The following is a 19158-nucleotide window of genomic DNA, read 5'->3' on the forward strand; positions in this document are numbered from 1 at the left end:
CTAAGTACTTTGTATTTGTTATGCTCATTTAAATTCCAAAATAAATTCCGCATGGTACTTTATCCCCATTAAAAAAAAAAAAAAAAAACTGAAATATAGCTGATTTACAGTATTGTGCTAATTTCTGTACAGCAAAGTGATGCAGTTATACATATAAACAGATATTCCTTTTTAACATATTCTTTCCCATCAGGTTTATCATAGGATATTGAATATATTTCCCTGGGCTGTATGGTGGAACCCTGTTTTATCCATCCTATATATTATAGCTTATATCTGCTAACCCCACTCCATCCTTCCCCCAAAGCCCTCCCCACTGGCAACAACAAATCTCTATTTCATGAATTTGTTTCTTTCTTTTTTTTTTTTTAAGTGGCTAAACCTATGGCACATGGATGTTCTTGAGCCTGGGGTCAAGCCACAGCCACTGCAGAAGCAACTCAGAGTAGGTATGCTGCAAGCCACATGGCAAGTCCCATGAATCTGTTTCTATTTCATAGATAGGCTCACTTGTGTCCATATTTTAGATTCCACATACAAGTGATATCATATGGCATGTGTCTTTCTCTTTCTGACTTACTTCATTTTGTATGATAATCTGTAGTTGCAGCCATGTTGTTGCAAATGGCATTATTTCATTCTTTTTATGGCTGAGTAGTATTCCATTTTAAAAATAAGAAAACTGCAGAGTTCCCATTGTAGCTCAGTGGTTAACGAATCCGACTAGGAACCATGAAGTTGCAGGTTCGATCCCTGGCCTTGCTAAGTGGGTTAAGGATCTGGCATTGCTGTGAGCTATGGTGTAGGTCCCAGATGAGACTCGGATCCTGCGTTGCTATGGCTATGGTGTAGGCCAGAGGCTACAGCTCTGAATTGACCCCTAGCCTGGGAACCTCCATATGCCGTGGGTGTGGCCCTAGAAAACACACAAAAAAGAAAGAAAGAAAGAAAGAAAGACCGAAGTTCTGAAAATAAGCAACAGCCTCTCCTGTAATACATAATGCAAAAGACCTACTGAATACTGTAATAGTGCACTATACTTTAAGCATTATTATATACTTTTCATATAAACCTCTCTAACTGGGGAGTGGAGGAACATGAATTCACCTTGACTTGGTTTGATTCCAAAGTTCATAGTCTTGTGTAACTCCTTACCTAGTCCAACCACTTCCTTCATTCAGTGGTCACAGAATGGCATTAAGAGCTTAAATAACTTATCTAAACTATACAACTACTTACTAGCAGCGGCAAAACAAAAATAATTGCTTCCAGACATCTATACTAATACTTGCCACTTTGCACATCATGATACTTGTATGTTGGCAAATGAAAGCACCAGGTCAGATGGCACTACTGGTCAGCAGTATCTGGTTTGCTTCAGCAGGGAAGACAGAAGTCCACAGGCAGATGCAGAGGTAACTCCTCAGACTTACCTGGTGTTAAACACCCTCTTTCATTAAACTCAAAGTTTCATTGAGTCAGTAAGCACTATTTTCATCATTTCCATATTCAAACTTTAATGACCACTAATAGACTGACTGTTACAAATTACTAATAGAGAAAACTTTGTGAAAGTTCTAAGCCAAGCAATTAATTAAAAATCCGTTATTTGAATAAACTTTAAGCTTTCTCCCAAATCACTTTCTCTTTTGGGAGTGAAAAAAATGGAAAAATAGGAGAGTTAATGTTTCCTGTACAAGTTAATTGCTTTTTCAATTTTTCACTGAAGTTTTCTCTCTAACTTGAAAGCCATTTTCCAAAAATAAGTAAAATTCCTTTCTCATTTCCCTGGAGTTACCAATGTCATGTTATCACATAAATGCTAAGAAGTTGGCTTTTAATTAAGATTCACATCAGATCACAATTATCAACTGCCATGTTTCATGGATCATCAAGGTAGTCTTCACATAGTTAAGATGGTGAATGTTATGTAAAGAAGCAAAATTTTAACAAAAATAAGTCTATAACGGCCTCTGAAATCATCTAGTGTTAGGAAAACTTTTTATCTAGTGTTAAGAAAACTTTTTATTAAAAACTTATTCGTTTTAAGTGCTAAAACTTTTTCAATTTAGGGGAAAATATTTTACAGTTTATTTCATTTACCTGTTCAGTAAATTGCTTATCTTGAATATAATTTAACATTTTTTATTCAATATCATCATTAAGAATATCAAGTTAATAAAGATGTCTTTAATACACTGACAACATTTAAAGAAAAGAGAATTTATTATCACATTAGAAGACCTCACAGAACTTAGATGTTTCTAATTAGTATTTTTTAATTGCTTCACTTTCAACCAACTGTCACTTTTTGCTGATGTCACTGGATCTCCTTCAATCAGCCACCTATTAGTCTAATACAAAAATCAGTACAAGAAAAAGGTTAGCAAAAGTGTCATACCTTTAAAGAGTAAACTGATTTTACATATGCTTTCTTTCCTACCAAATGAAGTATGCTAGATTAGAAGCTTTATTTTAGATATTAAAGGCTGCCAACAATCCATCAAGTAAGATAGGAATTTAAAAGGAACAGTTTACTGGGGCCCAGAAGATAACATGAAGCAATGAAGAGGACCAGATATAAAGACCCTATCTGAAGGAGACTGTAGCTTCTCAACTGTAGATTTTTGTTCAAGCAAAAATACATACCATAGCATCCAATCTTCTCTTTTTTGAAAGATGAGACATCCAAATGTTTGTGTAAAATCTGACAAATTTAAATGTTAAGTGGAGAAGTAGGGCAGTGGTTAAAGGATAAAAGAAGTCTGTTAGCTGCCAGATTGTGGCAACTGAAAGAGAACTATAAAAGATTCTCATTTGTACTAAAACATATAAAACTCTAGTCCCTGAATTCAAGTCATCTCTCTAGAGACATTATTTTCTCACTACATGGTTGGAGGACACAGCCAGACTAGAACTGAAACATTTCTCCCACTCCTCTAATTCTGTAATGACAACATTCTATATTGGCTTTACTTAACAAATACATCTGCCACTACCCACATACAGCAAATGATAGTTAATTTATCTAACAGAGTAGGGCCCAGCAGTACAAACATGAATCTATCATGTTACCAAGTGGACGTACTAATGTTAGTACTTCTTTGCTTCTGAGCATGAGTTCTATGAGAAATTTCCCATACTTTCTAAACATACCACAATCTCCAATCCAATCACATTTAATAATGTACATGACATTTGAGAAACAAAGAAACTGAAGAGCATTCAAATATTGCTGGAAAATTAGCATGCCAAATATCTGTGGATTATTTCCTGGTACTGTTCAGAAACATCATATAAACTGATCTTCAACATATCCTTACCAAATAGGATTTTTTTCCCTCAATTTTACATATGAAGAAATAAGAGTAAGAAAATGGAATGAGTTGGCCAGTATAAGAATTAGCAATAATACACTGAGTGACCACAAAGTGTTGGAGTTACCCCATGTACAAGTAATAATCTGTGGATTCATCTTATGAAGGGGAGGGTGAGTGTAAATTTTATAGTCCACAATAGAAGGCAAGAATAATGGATCATTACAATTTCTCTGAGGTCCTACTCTGAAGGTTAACATAAATTGATCAATAATTTCAACCTACTTTCTCTCCAGCAATGAAGAATATCAAACCAAGTAGATGGCTGGCATTGCATGAAATTTTTGAAACACAGTGAGCTGTTCATACTATGAGAAGCAAAAAAATAAGAGTGATTAGAGTCACAGAACATTCACTTTCCTATGTCATACTCACTTCAGAGCACAACCTTACTGAAATGCATGACAGAAAAATCTCTCACATATACTGCATCTGTCACACATATTGGATTTGTTGTTCTTTTTCTCTTTCAGGAGCAGGCTCATATGTACATTTACATAAAGAAATGATCAGATTATGAGAATCCATTATTTCACACAACATAGTCCTAACAACTTTACAAAGTAATAAGTTAATGAAAGTAAAATAAACATTACTACAGCTATTGATGAAATTGAGCTAATGATCCCAAATGTATTTCAGACTACTGAACAAATAAATACTGATTAAGTTAGGAAAAACAATAATTTTGTTAAAAATAAAAATAAACTAAGAACAAGTAAAAACAACTTTGTGGCAAGGCAGCAATTTTAACCTGTTAAATCATGTAAATATAGATCCTATATACTACCCTCATGAAAATTTGTAAATCAGAAAAGAACACGAAGAACATATGTTCTAGAATACTTTTCTTTCTTTTTTTTATTTCTATATATTCTTTTTTTTTCCCCCCACTGTACAGCATGGAGACCCAGTTGCACATACATGTATACATAATTTTTTCTCCCATTGTCGTGCTGCGTTGTAAGTATCTAGACATAGTTCTTAGTGCTAATAGAATACTTTTCAAACTAAATTCCAGTACCTTAGCACTGGACTTCTACAAATAAGTGACCTAGATCCTGACACTAATAATAAGATCATAATTGTCATACACAATCTTGTTTCAAACTTTTGTTTTCATTGAAACAGCCTAATTGTTCTCATTTTATTAAATAAATGTATAATTAAGTGTTATCCATTTACATTATAAAACAAGTGAACAATAATAAAATAGCATACATACACCTTTATATGCCAGGGTCCTTCAAAAGAATTTAAGGTGCAAAAAGTTGCTATTTTTTAAAAAGTTGCCATAGTTAGAAAGTTCAAAACTTACTGTTCTATGTCATATTAGTCAGGGATATATTCACAGCACTCTATTGACAAAGCCAGAGAAATGCACTATACCATGTAGAAAAAATTTCAGTAAGTCCTGCATGCGATTTAAACTTCAGTGCTTTAAGTATAACCAACTGTTCTGCTATCTAAAAGATGTGAATAAAATTTTCATTCCCTTATCTTTTGGGATCACGATGGACTTTACAATATCTCAATAAATGTTTCAACTTCAGAATGACGTTAAGAAAGCTTTTTGAAAATTTTTCAAACTAAATTTATAAAATTACTGAGTCATTACTTTTAAATATACCTCAGATTTTAACTAAGATGAAGTGAACATCATCAATTATCACTTAATTAACTCAAAAATTAAGATTTACTTCAGCCCTCTTGCATTAGAATACCTTAGATATAAAGAAGAGGTGTATCCAGACCTGGAAGATGTGAACTATTTCTAAATTCAAAATCTGAATCTGAATGCCAATTTAAGCAAAAAATTATTAGGATAAAAAGTCAGCCCCATCAAAAATATGAAAGAACTGGATGGCTGGGAAGAGGCAGCATAATGAGAAAGAAGTGGAACCCACAGTACCAAAAACCTCTAACAGCGTTAAAAAATACATTTTTTTCTTTCTATGATTTAACATTCTCCCCAGAAATCTACCAAACAATACCTTCAAAACACACACACACAGAGAAAAACTGCAATCTTCATGCAAAACAATGCTTATAGTTTCCTTTAAAAAAATCTATTGAGATAATTATATTGTTTTTAATTCTACAAATAAGCATCAAGCAAACTAAAATATCCAACATAAAAGTAACGTTAAGTTAATCTGGACCAAAAAAAGCACACTGTGGTGATCAAATGTTCTGGCAATGACAGAACATAGGATGGTGAGAAATTATAGGAATTTAACCTTTGACCTCACCATCTTAATGTACTGTTTCCATAACAGAGGCTTAATGATTCTATCAGCAAACATTTCAACTTCATAGCAAGCATTAAGTTCACCTTCCTACATAGACTTGGTAAAATTCAAATGTTCTTAATTAAAATGTTCAGAGATAAAGAGTAATTGGTTCTTACCTCTGGTCTTGATGCATGTGACAAGTCTCCTCAGTGGCATAGTGGCTGCCTAAGCAGCTACAAAGACTAGATTAGCAGCCATTTTGAGACAGCTGCACTGTCTCAGTTGCACTAAAGTGTAATTAAGATGGCTGCAATGTGCACTCAAGAACTCACACAGTCAAAACTCAGCTATGTATCAAACGAAGCCCCTCCCACTTTGTCAGCCTGCAGGAAACTGAACACAGACAAGAGCTAATGCATATACTGCAACAAACAATGCAGCTACTCAGAACACAGAAACAGAGACGGCAGCAAGCCAGTTTTGTAACATAATGCCTTTGAATCCCGACTTGCAATACAGAGTTTGGGCACATCCTGATCCCAGACAGCTTGAAATCCATGCCACATATTAGTAGTTACAGAGATAGAGCCAAATCACACATAGCAAACATCAGGGAATTAGCTTGAAAGCAAGCCTCCATTTCAGTCCAGAAAAAAAAAAGTCAAACTCTGCTCAAGGCCCTTTTTTAAAAAAATCTTTTATAGTACTTTTTACATGAAAAAAGTGACAATTTTTATAATTTCTAGAAAATTAAGATGTTTAAATCCTGATTGTCAATTTCCATTTATAGAAGGCTAATTAAAGATTTTCACACAGAATCTAAACCCCAAAATGCTCAAATCTAGCAGAACGGTTAAAGCTTGCAATCAAATTTTTGAATCTTGAGAATAATTTTAAATAATTGCTGGGGAGGATTTGAGACATTAAATCTATGATGGCAACAAAGCTGATTTTGAGTAATCTGCCATAAAGATAAAAACAATTTATTTTCTTCTGTAATCCAGATGGTCACAAAGACGTCTCCAGGTGAGTGTTTGGTCCCAGGGCAAATTAAATTTCATGCCCTGGCACAGACCTCCCAACATTTTGACATGGGTGAAAATCAAATAAAAATAAAGAATTTTTACACTCCTGGGGGAAAAAACAAATAGGAAGAACAAAAATATAAAATTCCATCTGAAAGTGGGTATATTAACAAGGCAAATTTGTTTTAGCAGTAACCAACCATCAAGAGAAGGACAAAAGCACAATAAGAATCTATTTGCTTGACAGCCACATCAGCTAGGAAAACCACCTTTTTCCTTCTCACTTGATTTACCTTCCTGAAATTTAGCACCCTGTGCTATCTTGCCTTCACCCACCACTAGATGTAGGTATTCATTAAAACTTGCTAAGGGTGTAAGGGCGTAATAGAGGGAAAGCAAAAAGGAAACTGGCCCCATAAATTAATGACTGTTCAATCTGAGTGATGGGCATATGAGCTCATTGTTTCATTCTATTCTTGTATATATGTGAAATTTTCCATGATAAAAGTTAAAACAAAATACTTAGCATTTAAAAGGTCGTTATTTATTCTCCACAAAGTAAACCAGATAACATATATAAAAACTGCCCTAAATACTGTATTAGGGAACAAAGGTTATATTTGATCTAAGCCACATTAATTCTTCAAAAATATATAAGATTCTCTGAGGATGGCTCAAACCTATTTGTTAAAAGCAAGAGGTTGGTAAATTGGGAAAGATCTGAACGGGATAGACATTGCTGTAGTACTAGAATGTGGCTAAGGTTAATGGGAGGACAAATACCCAAAACATTTAGAACTGCTTGATGAATAGTTTCCAATATTCAAGGAGCAGATTCTTTTGGAAGCCTGTTGCACAAAGAATTAAATTATGTGACATACCTTCAGATGTACCCTGCTCCCGCGACTCCTAGGCCTCCTCCCCCGACTCCTAGGCCTCCTCCCCTGTTTTGCCAGATACCTTTCCAATATAAATTCTAAACACTTTTCAAAGTTTAAGCTTTCCTAGGCAAGCTAAGCTGCTGGTTACTGGCTAAAAGACTGACTTTTCACCCAATTTAGATTTCAAAATAAGAGACATAATCCTAAGGTTCCTCCTTATATCAGTCCTCCTCCAGCCACTACAATCATTTTACTACCAATTTACTACATTCTACTATCCCAAGGAACATAAGTCAATAAATATACTGATTGTCTACTTCACATCTTTAGAAGAGTAGGGAAGTACATTAATATAAATCAAGCCTTCAGATAAATTTTACATACATTATTTAAACTAATTCTCACACTAACCCTACAAGATAGGTTTTATCTCCAATTCATGACTAAGAAAATATGCTCAGAGATTAAATAACGTCAGGCAAGTGCTAAGAGCACTTAGTCCAAGCCCACTGGAGCTTTGTCCAACTTTTCCCACATTGATTCTGTTTCTGCACATTGTGGAAACAATTTAGGAAAGAACAACGGTTAGGGTGTTATTCAGATAACTGGTGCCATTGCCAACGTTCCACTATCCCAAAGAAACTATCCTAGTTCACCCTAAATCCTATTCATGATTCAACCTAAATTATCTTACTACCAACAATCCTTTCCTTGCTCTCCTTTCTCCTTACTATGCCCATCCCCAAAACCAGGTGACATAGCTCTCTCAAGATCTTTCATACATATTATCATTAGACTTAGCACATTTCATTATTTATATCTTTATATATGAGTTGTTAAAAGGCAGAAATCACATCTTAATTCATTTTCCGCTCACTTCCACAATGTGAAACACAGTATTTATTTGCTTAATAGATGGTTGGTTGAAATTAAATTCCCAGTATTTTCATTTATACTACAAAAACCTCAGAAAATTCTACATCTTTCAGAACCTTCATTTTTAGAATCCCAACTCTTAATTTCTAGGAAGAATAAATCAGCTAAGTTTTTAGTCTTGACCTAAAAAGTTCTGCACTTCAAAACCCAACATGGAAAAAAAAATACTTTTTGTAGAGCATTTTTCAGTTTTTAAAGTATTTTTATAGGCACTACACAGGAGGTAATGTGTGCTTAGAATAGCTGAACTCTGAAAAAAAAAGTCTCCAAAAAATTACAGAAGTATATAATTTACTTTAAAAAATTTAATATTACAAAGAAAGAATACAGCTTGATTATATAATGTCATAGACTAAAAAAATTTGTTTTAGATAGGGTCAGTGTTAATAAATCTAATCATTGTTTTTTTGTAAAAGCAAATACTCTTGGAAGGCATTTCTATTGTTAGGTAAACATTTCCATGATTACTCAATGTTTAGCTCTTCCTAAGTAAAACTAGAACTTTTATATAATTTTTTCATTTCACTCTTACAATGACCACATAAAATAAGAGTGCTATAATCTCAAATTTTTATGATCAGGGAATGTACTCATTTGCCAGGGGTCACATAAGTAGTAATGAAAAAGAATCGTAAGAGGATTAATTTTGGGAGTTCCCTTGTGGTATAGTGAGTTAAGGATCTGGCACTATCACTGCAGCAGCTCAGGCCACTGATGCAGTGTGGGTTCAATACCTGGCTTAGGAACTTTCACATTCCCTGCACATAGCCAAAAAAAAGAATTAACTCTGGTCTTCTACACTTTTTATATATCATCTATACCATGCTATTAAAAAACTTTGCACATGGAAAATATTGAAAATTCCATAGAACCTAAATAAAATGCTTCACTACAATGTGTAGAAATATACTTGGGAGTTCCTGCTGTGGTGCTATGGGTTAAGAATCCAAATGCATTGTTTGGGTTGCTGTGGAGGCATGGGTTGAATTCCCAGCCTGGTGCAGTGCATTAAATGATCTGCATTGTCATAAATGTGGCTTGGATTCAATCTCTGGCCCAGAAACTTCCATATGCCTCATGTTCAGTCAAGAAAGGAAGAAGCTTTCATTCATTTAATTAATTCACTTTAATTACACAAGTTACTACCAACATTATACATATTAAAAGAGAAAGGGAATGTTAGACGGTTATTAAAATGGTAAACTGAAAACATCTAACTTTACTCCCTCAAATCCCACTAAAACCACATTAAAGGTATTTTTTTGAAGGCATTAAGTCCCCAAGAACAACAACAAAGAAAAAGTAAAAGGGACAATAGCTACAAAGATTTAGGGAGGTGGAAAATAAGCAGAACCACTGGCAACTAACTTAGTTCCCAAAGCACCATATTCCAAATTGCACTGGAGATAAGAACCAGTTTGATTTACATGGCAACAATTTCAAAGGACATAGAAACTAGAACTAAGCACTTTGGAAATTGGGGTGAAGGGAACAAAGAGTAAGACAGTATGACTAAAAAAAGAGAATACTAGTGAAAGCTGTTTGTGAAGCAATAATATATGCTAGATGCCTTCACCACATTCCACTGAATGCCTGCTCTCCACAATCCTAGCAGAAGTCTGAAGATAATATCCACAGTAAAAAAATGAGATTAGTATACCAAAAAGAAAGAGACTGAGTTCTCACTGAAGAAGAGAACCCACTCCTCTTCCTTCATTCATTTCCCAGAAATGCTGACAATCAGATCCTCACTCTCCATGTATGAAAATGGAAAACTACTCTCTGAAGGTATTTAACAAGCACAAGACACAAGGCCTTAAGGTTTTTGAAGCTCTCCAAAAATAACCCACCCAGTTAAACCTTTAATGAAGTTCAAAACTGACAAATTTAGATATTTTAATCAACTATTTGGGGGGGAGAAGGGGCACACTCATGGAATGCAGAAGTTCCCGGGCCAGGAATCAAACCCATACCTCAGCAGTGACCCAAGCCACTAAAGTGACAACACCAGATCCTTAACCCAATGAGCCACATGGGAACTCCTCTAATCAACTTCTTAATCTTCCACAACGCATTATACAGTCAGGCAAGGGAGAGAAAGACAACTAAGAAAAATCTAACATACAAAGCAGAGACAGGGAAAAAAAATTAAAACATAAAGTAAAAGACTACACAGAGAGAAAACCTAAAAAATACATTAATATACACAGATATTAAAAGATGCTGCATTCATGTATCAAGAATAGAATACTACAAGCAAGGAATACAAAATGAAATTAAGAACATGATGGGAAAAAAATGAAACTCAATAGAAGGACCTGATAATAAAGAAATTTACCCAAGCAAAAAGACAAAGTTGTAAATAGGAGAGAAAAGAAAATCTGAGTATCTATCCAAAAATTCACATTGGAATGATAGAATGGCAGAAGATAGCACCAATGAAATTATTTAAGAAAGATTTACAGGACTGAGAAGTTGCCAAACTGAAAAGGTCTGATGTGAATGCTGGCAAACAATGATAGATCCATACTGAGGAATTAAAGAGACATTTCAGAACATTTGGAAACTTATAACAGATTGGGCATGTTTCCATTGAGGGGAAAAAAAGTAAAAAATAAGAATAGCTTCAAGAGTTCCCATTGTGGTTCAATGGGTTAAGAACCCAACGTAATCTCCATGAGGATGCAGGTTCAATCCCTGGCCTCACTCAGTGGATTAAGAATCCAGTATTGTCACAAGCTGAGGCATAGATCATAAAGGCAGCTTGGATCTGGTGTTGCTGTGGTTGTGGCATAGACCTCAGCTGCAGCTCTGATTCAAGCCCTAGCCCAGGAACTTCCATATACTGCAGGTGTGGCCATTAAAAAGGAAAAAAGAAAAAAGAAAAATAGCTAAAGATTTCTCAGTAGTAACAGAAGCAAGAAAATAATGGAGCAGTGTCTTTAAAATTCTAAAGAAAAATGATTTCCAACCTAGTCTTCTATACCTAGCCAAACTATCAATCAAACATTAAAAATATAGAATGACAATTTTCAGACACACATCATCTCAGAAAACATATCTTTCATATACTCTTTCTCAAAAAGCTACTAGAGATTGTGATCCCCTCCCCCTAATGTCAGAGCAAGTCAATAAAAAGACATAGCACATGGAAAACAAAGGTCCTACACAGACGAGGGGTGAAAGAAATCCCCATAGTGATAAATAAAATTCTAAAGATGAAAGTGGTGTACCAGATATAGAGAGCAAGCAGGCTAGACTGAAGCAATGAGAATCAAATAACAAAAATGAGTCAAAATCCTTGCTGCCACTATACCTGAGCAGGGAGGTGGGGGAATGTGTCTTCTAAATAAACATTAAGAGATCCTTAGTAAAAGACTGTACCAAATCATCTAAACTATTACTATTACACAGATGAGACTCATGGACACAGGCACCCTGGTATAAAGTTACTCTCATAGATTGACATCTGTCATAACTGTATTAAAAGAATGGGTCAGAATTTCCATAATTCTGTTAGTGCAGAGCAGACAATTTTGTGTAACTAGACTGCTTAACCCTAGATCAGTAAAACAAGAATTACCTAGGACTAAATGAAATTACTTAATTGTGGTTAATTTTTTTTTTCTTTTCATGACCACACCTGTAGCATATGGAAGTTCCTGGGCTAAGGGTCAAATGGGAGCTGCATCTGTGGACCAGCCACAGCAACACCAGACCCAAGCCACATCTGCAACCTCTGCCAAAGCTTGCAGCAGCACCAGACAACTTAACCCACTGAGCCAGGTCAGGAATCAAACCTGCAACCTCAGAAGACATCGGGTCCTTAGCCCACTGAACCACAATGGCAACTCCTTAATATTTTATTTTTAATGGACAAATAAGAAAAGGACTTTCTTCTTAGTCTACCTTCCACTCTCAATTTAAGATATACTTTGTATAAACAGTAATTTAAATAATATCTCATTCTAATACCCTCACAATTTCAAGGGTAAAAAATATCCTACGAAAGATCCAAATATAGATTATAATTGCTGCCAGAATATTTTAAAAACAATTCTAAGAAAAAATACTGAACATATTGATTGACCTCGTTTAGAAACAACTTAGAAAAATGATTACATCTTATAAAAAATATCTTAACTGAATCTCTCTTTTTATGAGCCAGCTTACATAGTTTCAATTAAAAATTTGTTTTCCTTCCTGCCAGGATAAAATGGGGTAAATCAAATTTGTAACCATGACCACAGAACATTGTGACATTTAAAAGCAAATCTCTTTTAATAAGGTATGACAGGGAACAAGGACTGAATCTCAAATGTAGAAATGATGCCTACTATGTCTTCACAGGAAATCAATATAGTATCTCTTTTATAACTTACTTAGATTCCCAGCTTTAAAAGCAATAAAGTATATCACTTCCTGACAGACAAGGAAAACTGACAAATGTGGGAATCTTACAGAACCATGATGCCCTACGGTTTTAAGTACTGCAGGTGAAAACTCATTGAGATAAATTAGATGGCTCTTGATTCCTAATCTTGTAATCAAGCAGAAAAATAAATTACTACACTTTATAAAACATCAACAAGAAATGTAACTTTTACCTCATAACAAAAGGATGGTTTTGTCAAGCAAAGGGAAACCTTTCTATATTTATCAATACACCATTATATAAATAAAGTGGTCGAATAAAATAAAACATCAAAATAAAGAATCAGAAAATTATATAATAAACTTACATGATCAAATCTGTACTCTAAAGGACAGAAACTTGGCCATAGGAAGGGTTATGGAAGAAAACTGACACTCAATTTTAAGTGAGCCTCCCCAGCAAGTTCTATGTTTGAAGGGTAAATAATGGGCCAGGAATCACACTGTGCCCTGAAATTAAAAAAAAAAAAAAAAAAGGGAGAAAACAGGGTAATTCTATGTAGATCTAGTCCCCAAAATAAATGTCTTCATCTCTAACTTTGGCAATAATGAGAGTGTGAAGAAATATGACAAAACCTTGAAGACAAATAATTAATGTAAGGAAATGACTGCTTCTTCAGCATGACGTGGTTTAGCAAATTTAATCATCCTGAGGGTTGTTTTTTTTTCCTTCAAATGCTCTGGTGGGTTTGTGTTTTTGTTTTTAATTGAATGAATCAGTCCTAAAGTTGAACTCTCACAAACTTTTACAAATAAACTACTTTTTAAAATACATATTTTCCCTACTAGTGAGTGATATTATTAAACATACTTTTCTAAGTTACTTTTTAAATACATTTAAGTTCTGGCTCCAGTAATCAAGAATACTGTCATTTTCTACATATCGCCTTGCACTACAGGACTCCTATAACTACACATAGCTGTTTTTAAATAAATATTCATGTTTTATCAATAGATTCATCAAGTGATTGAAGCCAGAGATGAAAATGTGTCAGCAACAAATGCTAATAAGCATTTTACATAATAATATTTAATCCTTAAAATAACCCTATCAGGTATCACCATTTTATATGTAAAAAATACTGCTGGGAGACATTAATTGGCCAGGTTCCAATACAAAGTTACTATACTTTCCACATCACTATATTCTAACTGGTTTTAGGAAAATTCTTTAACTTTTGTTTTCTTTTTTCCTCTTTCTTAATTTGCTTGCATATGTGTATCATCCAAGTTTTATATCACTTATAATAAGTCTGATGGGAAATGAAGAGAATTACACAAACACCACAAAAGTTTTGTCATTCCATCTGTTCATCAAACCCTTATTAATTTGCATATATATGTCTTTCAGAGGTACATTTTAGGAACTTTTTTTTGGAGGGACCACATCCATGGCATGTGGAAATTCCTGGTCCAGGGATCAAACCTGGGCCACAGAAGTAACCAGAGCTACAGCAGTGACAATGCCAGATCCTTAACCCACTAAGCTGCTAGTGAACTCCCAGAAACTTCTTATAAATAGGTAAGCAATGGTGATTTCTTAATTTTCTTTTTTTCTTCTTGCCACACCCACAGCATGTAGAAATTCCCAGATCAAACCCATGCCACAGCAGCAACCCATGCCACTGCAGTGACACCAGATCCTTAACCAGATGTACCACAAAGGAACTCTGATTTTTCTATTAATGAATGAGATTGAAGACTAAATTACTTCCACCTAAAACAAAGGACTTCTATTCTTCAAATAAGCAAATATTTATTGAATATTAAAAAGTAAGCATTGTGGAAAGTAATCTTAAACTTTTAATAGTGGTCATATCATACTTAATTAAAAGGGATTTGTCTTTAAAATGTGACTATTTGTGACATCAATAAGATAAAACTCCTAAGTGCAGGAAACTGACAAAGTACTACACAACTATAACTATAAAAGTTGAAACGATAAATTCCTTTAAAAGGGACACAAAATAGAGCAATGTAAAAAGAAATTAGAGAACTTCTAGCTGAGCATAATATCATTTATTAAAGCACACTATGTAGGCACCATGGCAGCAATGATTCTTTATTTACGAAAATCAAAGATTTACATCAGAGTATGTTCTCCTAAACATACTACTTTCTTTCCCACCTCTGAGATTTTGAATACTCTCTTTATTCCCTTTTCTAAGAATATCCCTCTAATTCATCCTTTAAAATACAACTCTTCTAAGGTTTCCCTGATCTCCCGACAGAGTCCCACTTTCTGCACCTTATGCAAATATCTACTGTTTCACTTATTATCTACAGAAAGCTATTTTTACTTACATATTAATCAGGTATGTCATATCTTTGTATAAAGAATTTATGCATTTAGTTATAAAGAAAAGATAGAATCTGCATAAGGTAATGCAAACAAACTTTGACACTAAAAGGAGCAGTTCAAACGATTGTCATTCAGAGTTTATCTACAGTCCTTCATCCTTTTAAATTAACTGATGAGATTCAAAAATATGACACTGATTTCTTGCAAAACTAATCATGATTTAATATGTTTCAAAGGCATGTAGAAAGAGGAAGAATTCTATCTAATAATATAACTTTATAATAACTAGAACCTCAGTCACAAATCACTGATTATAAAACTCTCAAAATTCCATTTCAAAGGAAGATATACAGAGTTACAACTGGATCTCTTAAAAGAGAAAACAAGTTTTCAATATCAATTATAAATTAGAGACCCCACTTTGTCAGCTTCCTTTGTAGCAAAAAATGCTAGTTGTTCTCTAATATCCTTTTCTCTGCTTTTCTGTAGTTTTCTAATTTTAGCTGAGCACATGTTTGTCAGACCAGATACTATGTTTTCCAGTTAAGTATGTTCCAATGATTAAATTCTCATCTCTAAGACATGAATCAACACGATGCATACCACATCCAGATGATGCTCTCAAAAGAATGAGTGTGCAGAGTCCCCTGCTTGGCTGCAGTGGGTTAAGAAGCTGACTGCAGTGACCTGGGTCTCTGCAGAGGTTCAGGTTCAATCCCCGGCCCAGTGCAGTGGGTTAAAGGATCCTGTGTTGCCGTAGCTGCAGCATAGGTTGCAACTGCGGCTTAGATCTGATCCTTGGCCCAAGGAACTCCATATGCCCCAGGACAGGTCCCTCTCCCCAAAAAAAGAAGAAAAGAAAAAGAAAAAAAATGAGTGTGCACTCCTACTGTCCTTTCTCCCTTGACCGAAAGCAGCCGTGTTCAACCTAGAAACATGTTCAATACATGGAAACCATACTATGGAAAATTACTTACAAACCTCAGTTTTCCTCTGTGGTATTATGTAAGAGTTAACGTTTATCAGATTTCCCGTCATGGCACAGTGGAAACAAATTTGACTAGTATCCATGAGGATGCAGGTTCGATACCTGGCCTTGATTAGTGGGCTGGGTGTCCGGCACTGCTGTGAGCTGTGATGTAGGCCAGAAGCTGTAGCTCCAATTTGATCCCTAGCCTGGGAACATCCATAAGCTGCAGGAGCTGATTAGATTACATGAAGGCTAACTTGCTCTAAGAAACTTTTGTTTCTTTTAAGGATGATTAACATATTTTTGGTAGGTGGAAAATAAGCAGAATAACTGAGCGAGGCCAGGGATTGAACCTGTTTCCTCATGGATACCAGTCAGATTCGTTTCTGCTTAGGCACAACAGGAACTCCAGCTTTTTCTACTTCTGATATATTGTGATACTTGTTTTTTTCAGATTGTAATAGATAAGCAGCAGCAAATTAGGGACAGGAGAAATGCTAATAGGAAAATGCATACAGATAGGGATAAGAAGTGATGGCTGGCATCTTGATAGTGAAGTGGAGTCAGAGTTCAAGTGTTGGAATAAGAACATAAAAACTTAATTTTCAGGTTATTTAATTTCAGAATCATTATTCCTAGAATAGGATCAGTATTTATAGCATGTCTGTTATGGTTATTGATGATCTTATTAATGATTCTGAATTACAGAGAATACTTAATTGCATTTAATTTTTTCAAGAAAGCAAAGAGGTGTATGATTTGGTTTAGAAAGATTGCCATTGTTTTTGTTTTTAAGTTTTGAGGTATGTGGAAAAGTCATATATAATGATATCTAATTTTTCAAAGGAATCACATGTAGAAAGACATTTGAGAATAAAGTTTATTATAGCAAATGGCTATAAGTGGATTTTCTTGATCCAGACAAAATTTTTTATTAAAAAAAAAGAAAATACTGAGGAAAAGCCAATAATATCTTAACATTCGATTTCTACATATTTCCTAGGTTCATTTTTATAAAGCCAATAATATGTTACCACTTGATTTCTATCTTTACTTCCTTGATTTCTTCTTTACACATACCTATCAATTTAAGTTTAACTAGTTCAATAAAAATATTTTGGCAATAACCTAACATTCTTTCCTATATCTATTATGAAGATGATTAAGTAGAATTACAGCTGAACTACAACACTGTTAACTGAAACTATAAATCTCTCTGCAGCCAGCACAAAGAATAATTTTAATAGAGAATGAGTTTATACTAATAATTAGAGAAACATCCTTATGAGAGAAATATTTAATGCTACCAAAAAGGCTAAAAACAAAAATTTTTGCCTATATTTGTAGTATTTTTAAAGCCCCATCCTGGCCAGAAAGTGAATTAGATAATGTCTCAAAATTCCTCCATTAAAAAAAGTCTATTAAACAAAGAAGAAAAATTTTAATTTCAAATACTATAAAATACTTTATCTTGGCAACCTATTTTCCTCACTTCTAACTTCATACTTCCACTATTTTCATGTCACTATGTCCTAAAGTAGATTAAAAATGGACATGTAGTCCTACATCCTCCACCATATCATCCCTTTTAACATTGTACCGCATTAAGAAAGCAGTAAAACAACACCTTAATAAAAAATAACAGGTACTACAATTTTTCCCAGAGTTCTTAAAAACAGTACATTTGGGGGGATATATGGGAAATGCATTATATTAGGGAGAAAAGAGGTAACAGTATAAAACTGTAAACTAACCCTCACTTAGGTTTAATGCAATTCTAAACAAAAATTCAAATAGTTGGCTTTTTAAAAATTTTGCCAAATAGATGTGCAAAACTAGCTTAGAAAATTGTGAAAAGGAATTATATGTATTGTCTACACAAACACACGTATAAACAGTCTATACAAACAAAGCAAAGCAGGCCCAGTTACAGCGGCCAGCAACCTGCTTTTAGATTTTATATTACCTATTCCTGTGAGAAGCTGAAGAAAACTGTAATTCTTCTCCAGAAAAACAAGCACATATGCACACTCACAAAAACATACGTATACCAAGGAATCCACAGAACTTTTTAAGCCTATCTATAGAGAACTGCCAAAGTCCAATAGACCTTAAGTTAAATATCCCTAGTAAATGAAACAGAACTGATAGCTCAAACCTAGTAAGGTATAATCAAAAGAAGCAAGTCAAAGCTACAAGAAATGGATCAGCAACAGAAAATTCTAAGAAAAATAAAAATAGATGGAAATAAGCAATCCATCTTTATGCAATGTCAAAATAAACTCCATAGAGTTTAAGAGGTGTTTTTAAGGTAATTAAAAACATTCAGAAAAAATAAACAAAATAGAAGAATATTTAGTTCATATCATAAGTAGTATTTTTTTTTTTTGGTCTTTTTGCTATTTCTTTGGGCTGCTCCCGCGGCATATGGAGGTTCCCAGGCTAGAGGTCGAATCAGAGCCACAGCAACTGGCCTACCCCAGAGCCACAGCAACGCGGGATCCAAGCCGCGCCTGCAACCTACACCACAGCTCACGGCAACGCTGGATCGTTAACCCACTGAGCAAGGGCAGGGACAGAACCCGCAACCTCATGGTTCCTAGTCGGATTCGTTAACCACTGCGCCACGACGGGAACTCCCATAAGTAGTATTTTTTAATGCAGAGAAGTCCTAGAAGAAATCACAAATGAAAACGCCATGCATTTGACTACATAAAAATGTAACATAATTCTAAGTATGTAAAACCATAAGCAATTTCTTAAATTATAACTAAAAAATTTGTAAAAAATATTTAAAGCAAAAGGCTAATATCCATAAATAGCTGTTACAATAAGAAAAACATTAACATTCACTACAGAAAAATATGCAAAATAACTTCAGACAGAAAAGTCACCAAAAATGAGAAAGTTATTTATATATTAAATAAATTTCAACTTCACTAGTTATCAGAAAAAAAAAAAAAATTAAGGAGCTACTATTTTCAACCACCAAGTTGAAA

The 19158-nt window shown here is 34.3% G+C and overlaps 2 protein-coding genes across 5 annotated transcripts in view; one reads left to right on the plus strand and one right to left on the minus strand.

Moving 5' to 3' along the window:
* Positions 1-19158, plus strand: part of GUCY2C (guanylate cyclase 2C) — a 672163-nt gene that overhangs the window by 347337 nt on the left and 305668 nt on the right. The window lies entirely within an intron of this gene.
* ATF7IP (activating transcription factor 7 interacting protein) overlaps positions 1-19158 on the minus strand; it is a 123288-nt gene that overhangs the window by 100891 nt on the left and 3239 nt on the right. Inside the window, exons 1-2 of one of the 4 annotated variants that reach the window (XM_021092312.2) lie at positions 5788-6100; positions 3603-3685 (exon numbers count right to left, since the gene is read on the minus strand). The exons of 2 other annotated variants lie outside the window; for them this stretch is intronic. Coding sequence is in view for 1 of the 2 variants with exons in the window: in XM_005664060.4 (XP_005664117.1) it covers positions 5788-5804 (17 nt within the window). In the remaining variant the exon portion in view is untranslated. Of the gene's footprint in view, positions 1-3602; positions 3686-5787; positions 6101-19158 lie in introns of those variants that run through there. One more of the 4 variants, XM_005664060.4, reaches the window with a different exon arrangement.

This window comes from Sus scrofa, chromosome 5 (assembly GCF_054392235.1).
Source record: "Sus scrofa isolate SSC_HxYL_T2T_F1_AM1 chromosome 5, Sscrofa_HxYL_maternal_Yorkshire_Landrace_v2.0, whole genome shotgun sequence".
NCBI lineage: Eukaryota > Metazoa > Chordata > Mammalia > Artiodactyla > Suidae > Sus > Sus scrofa.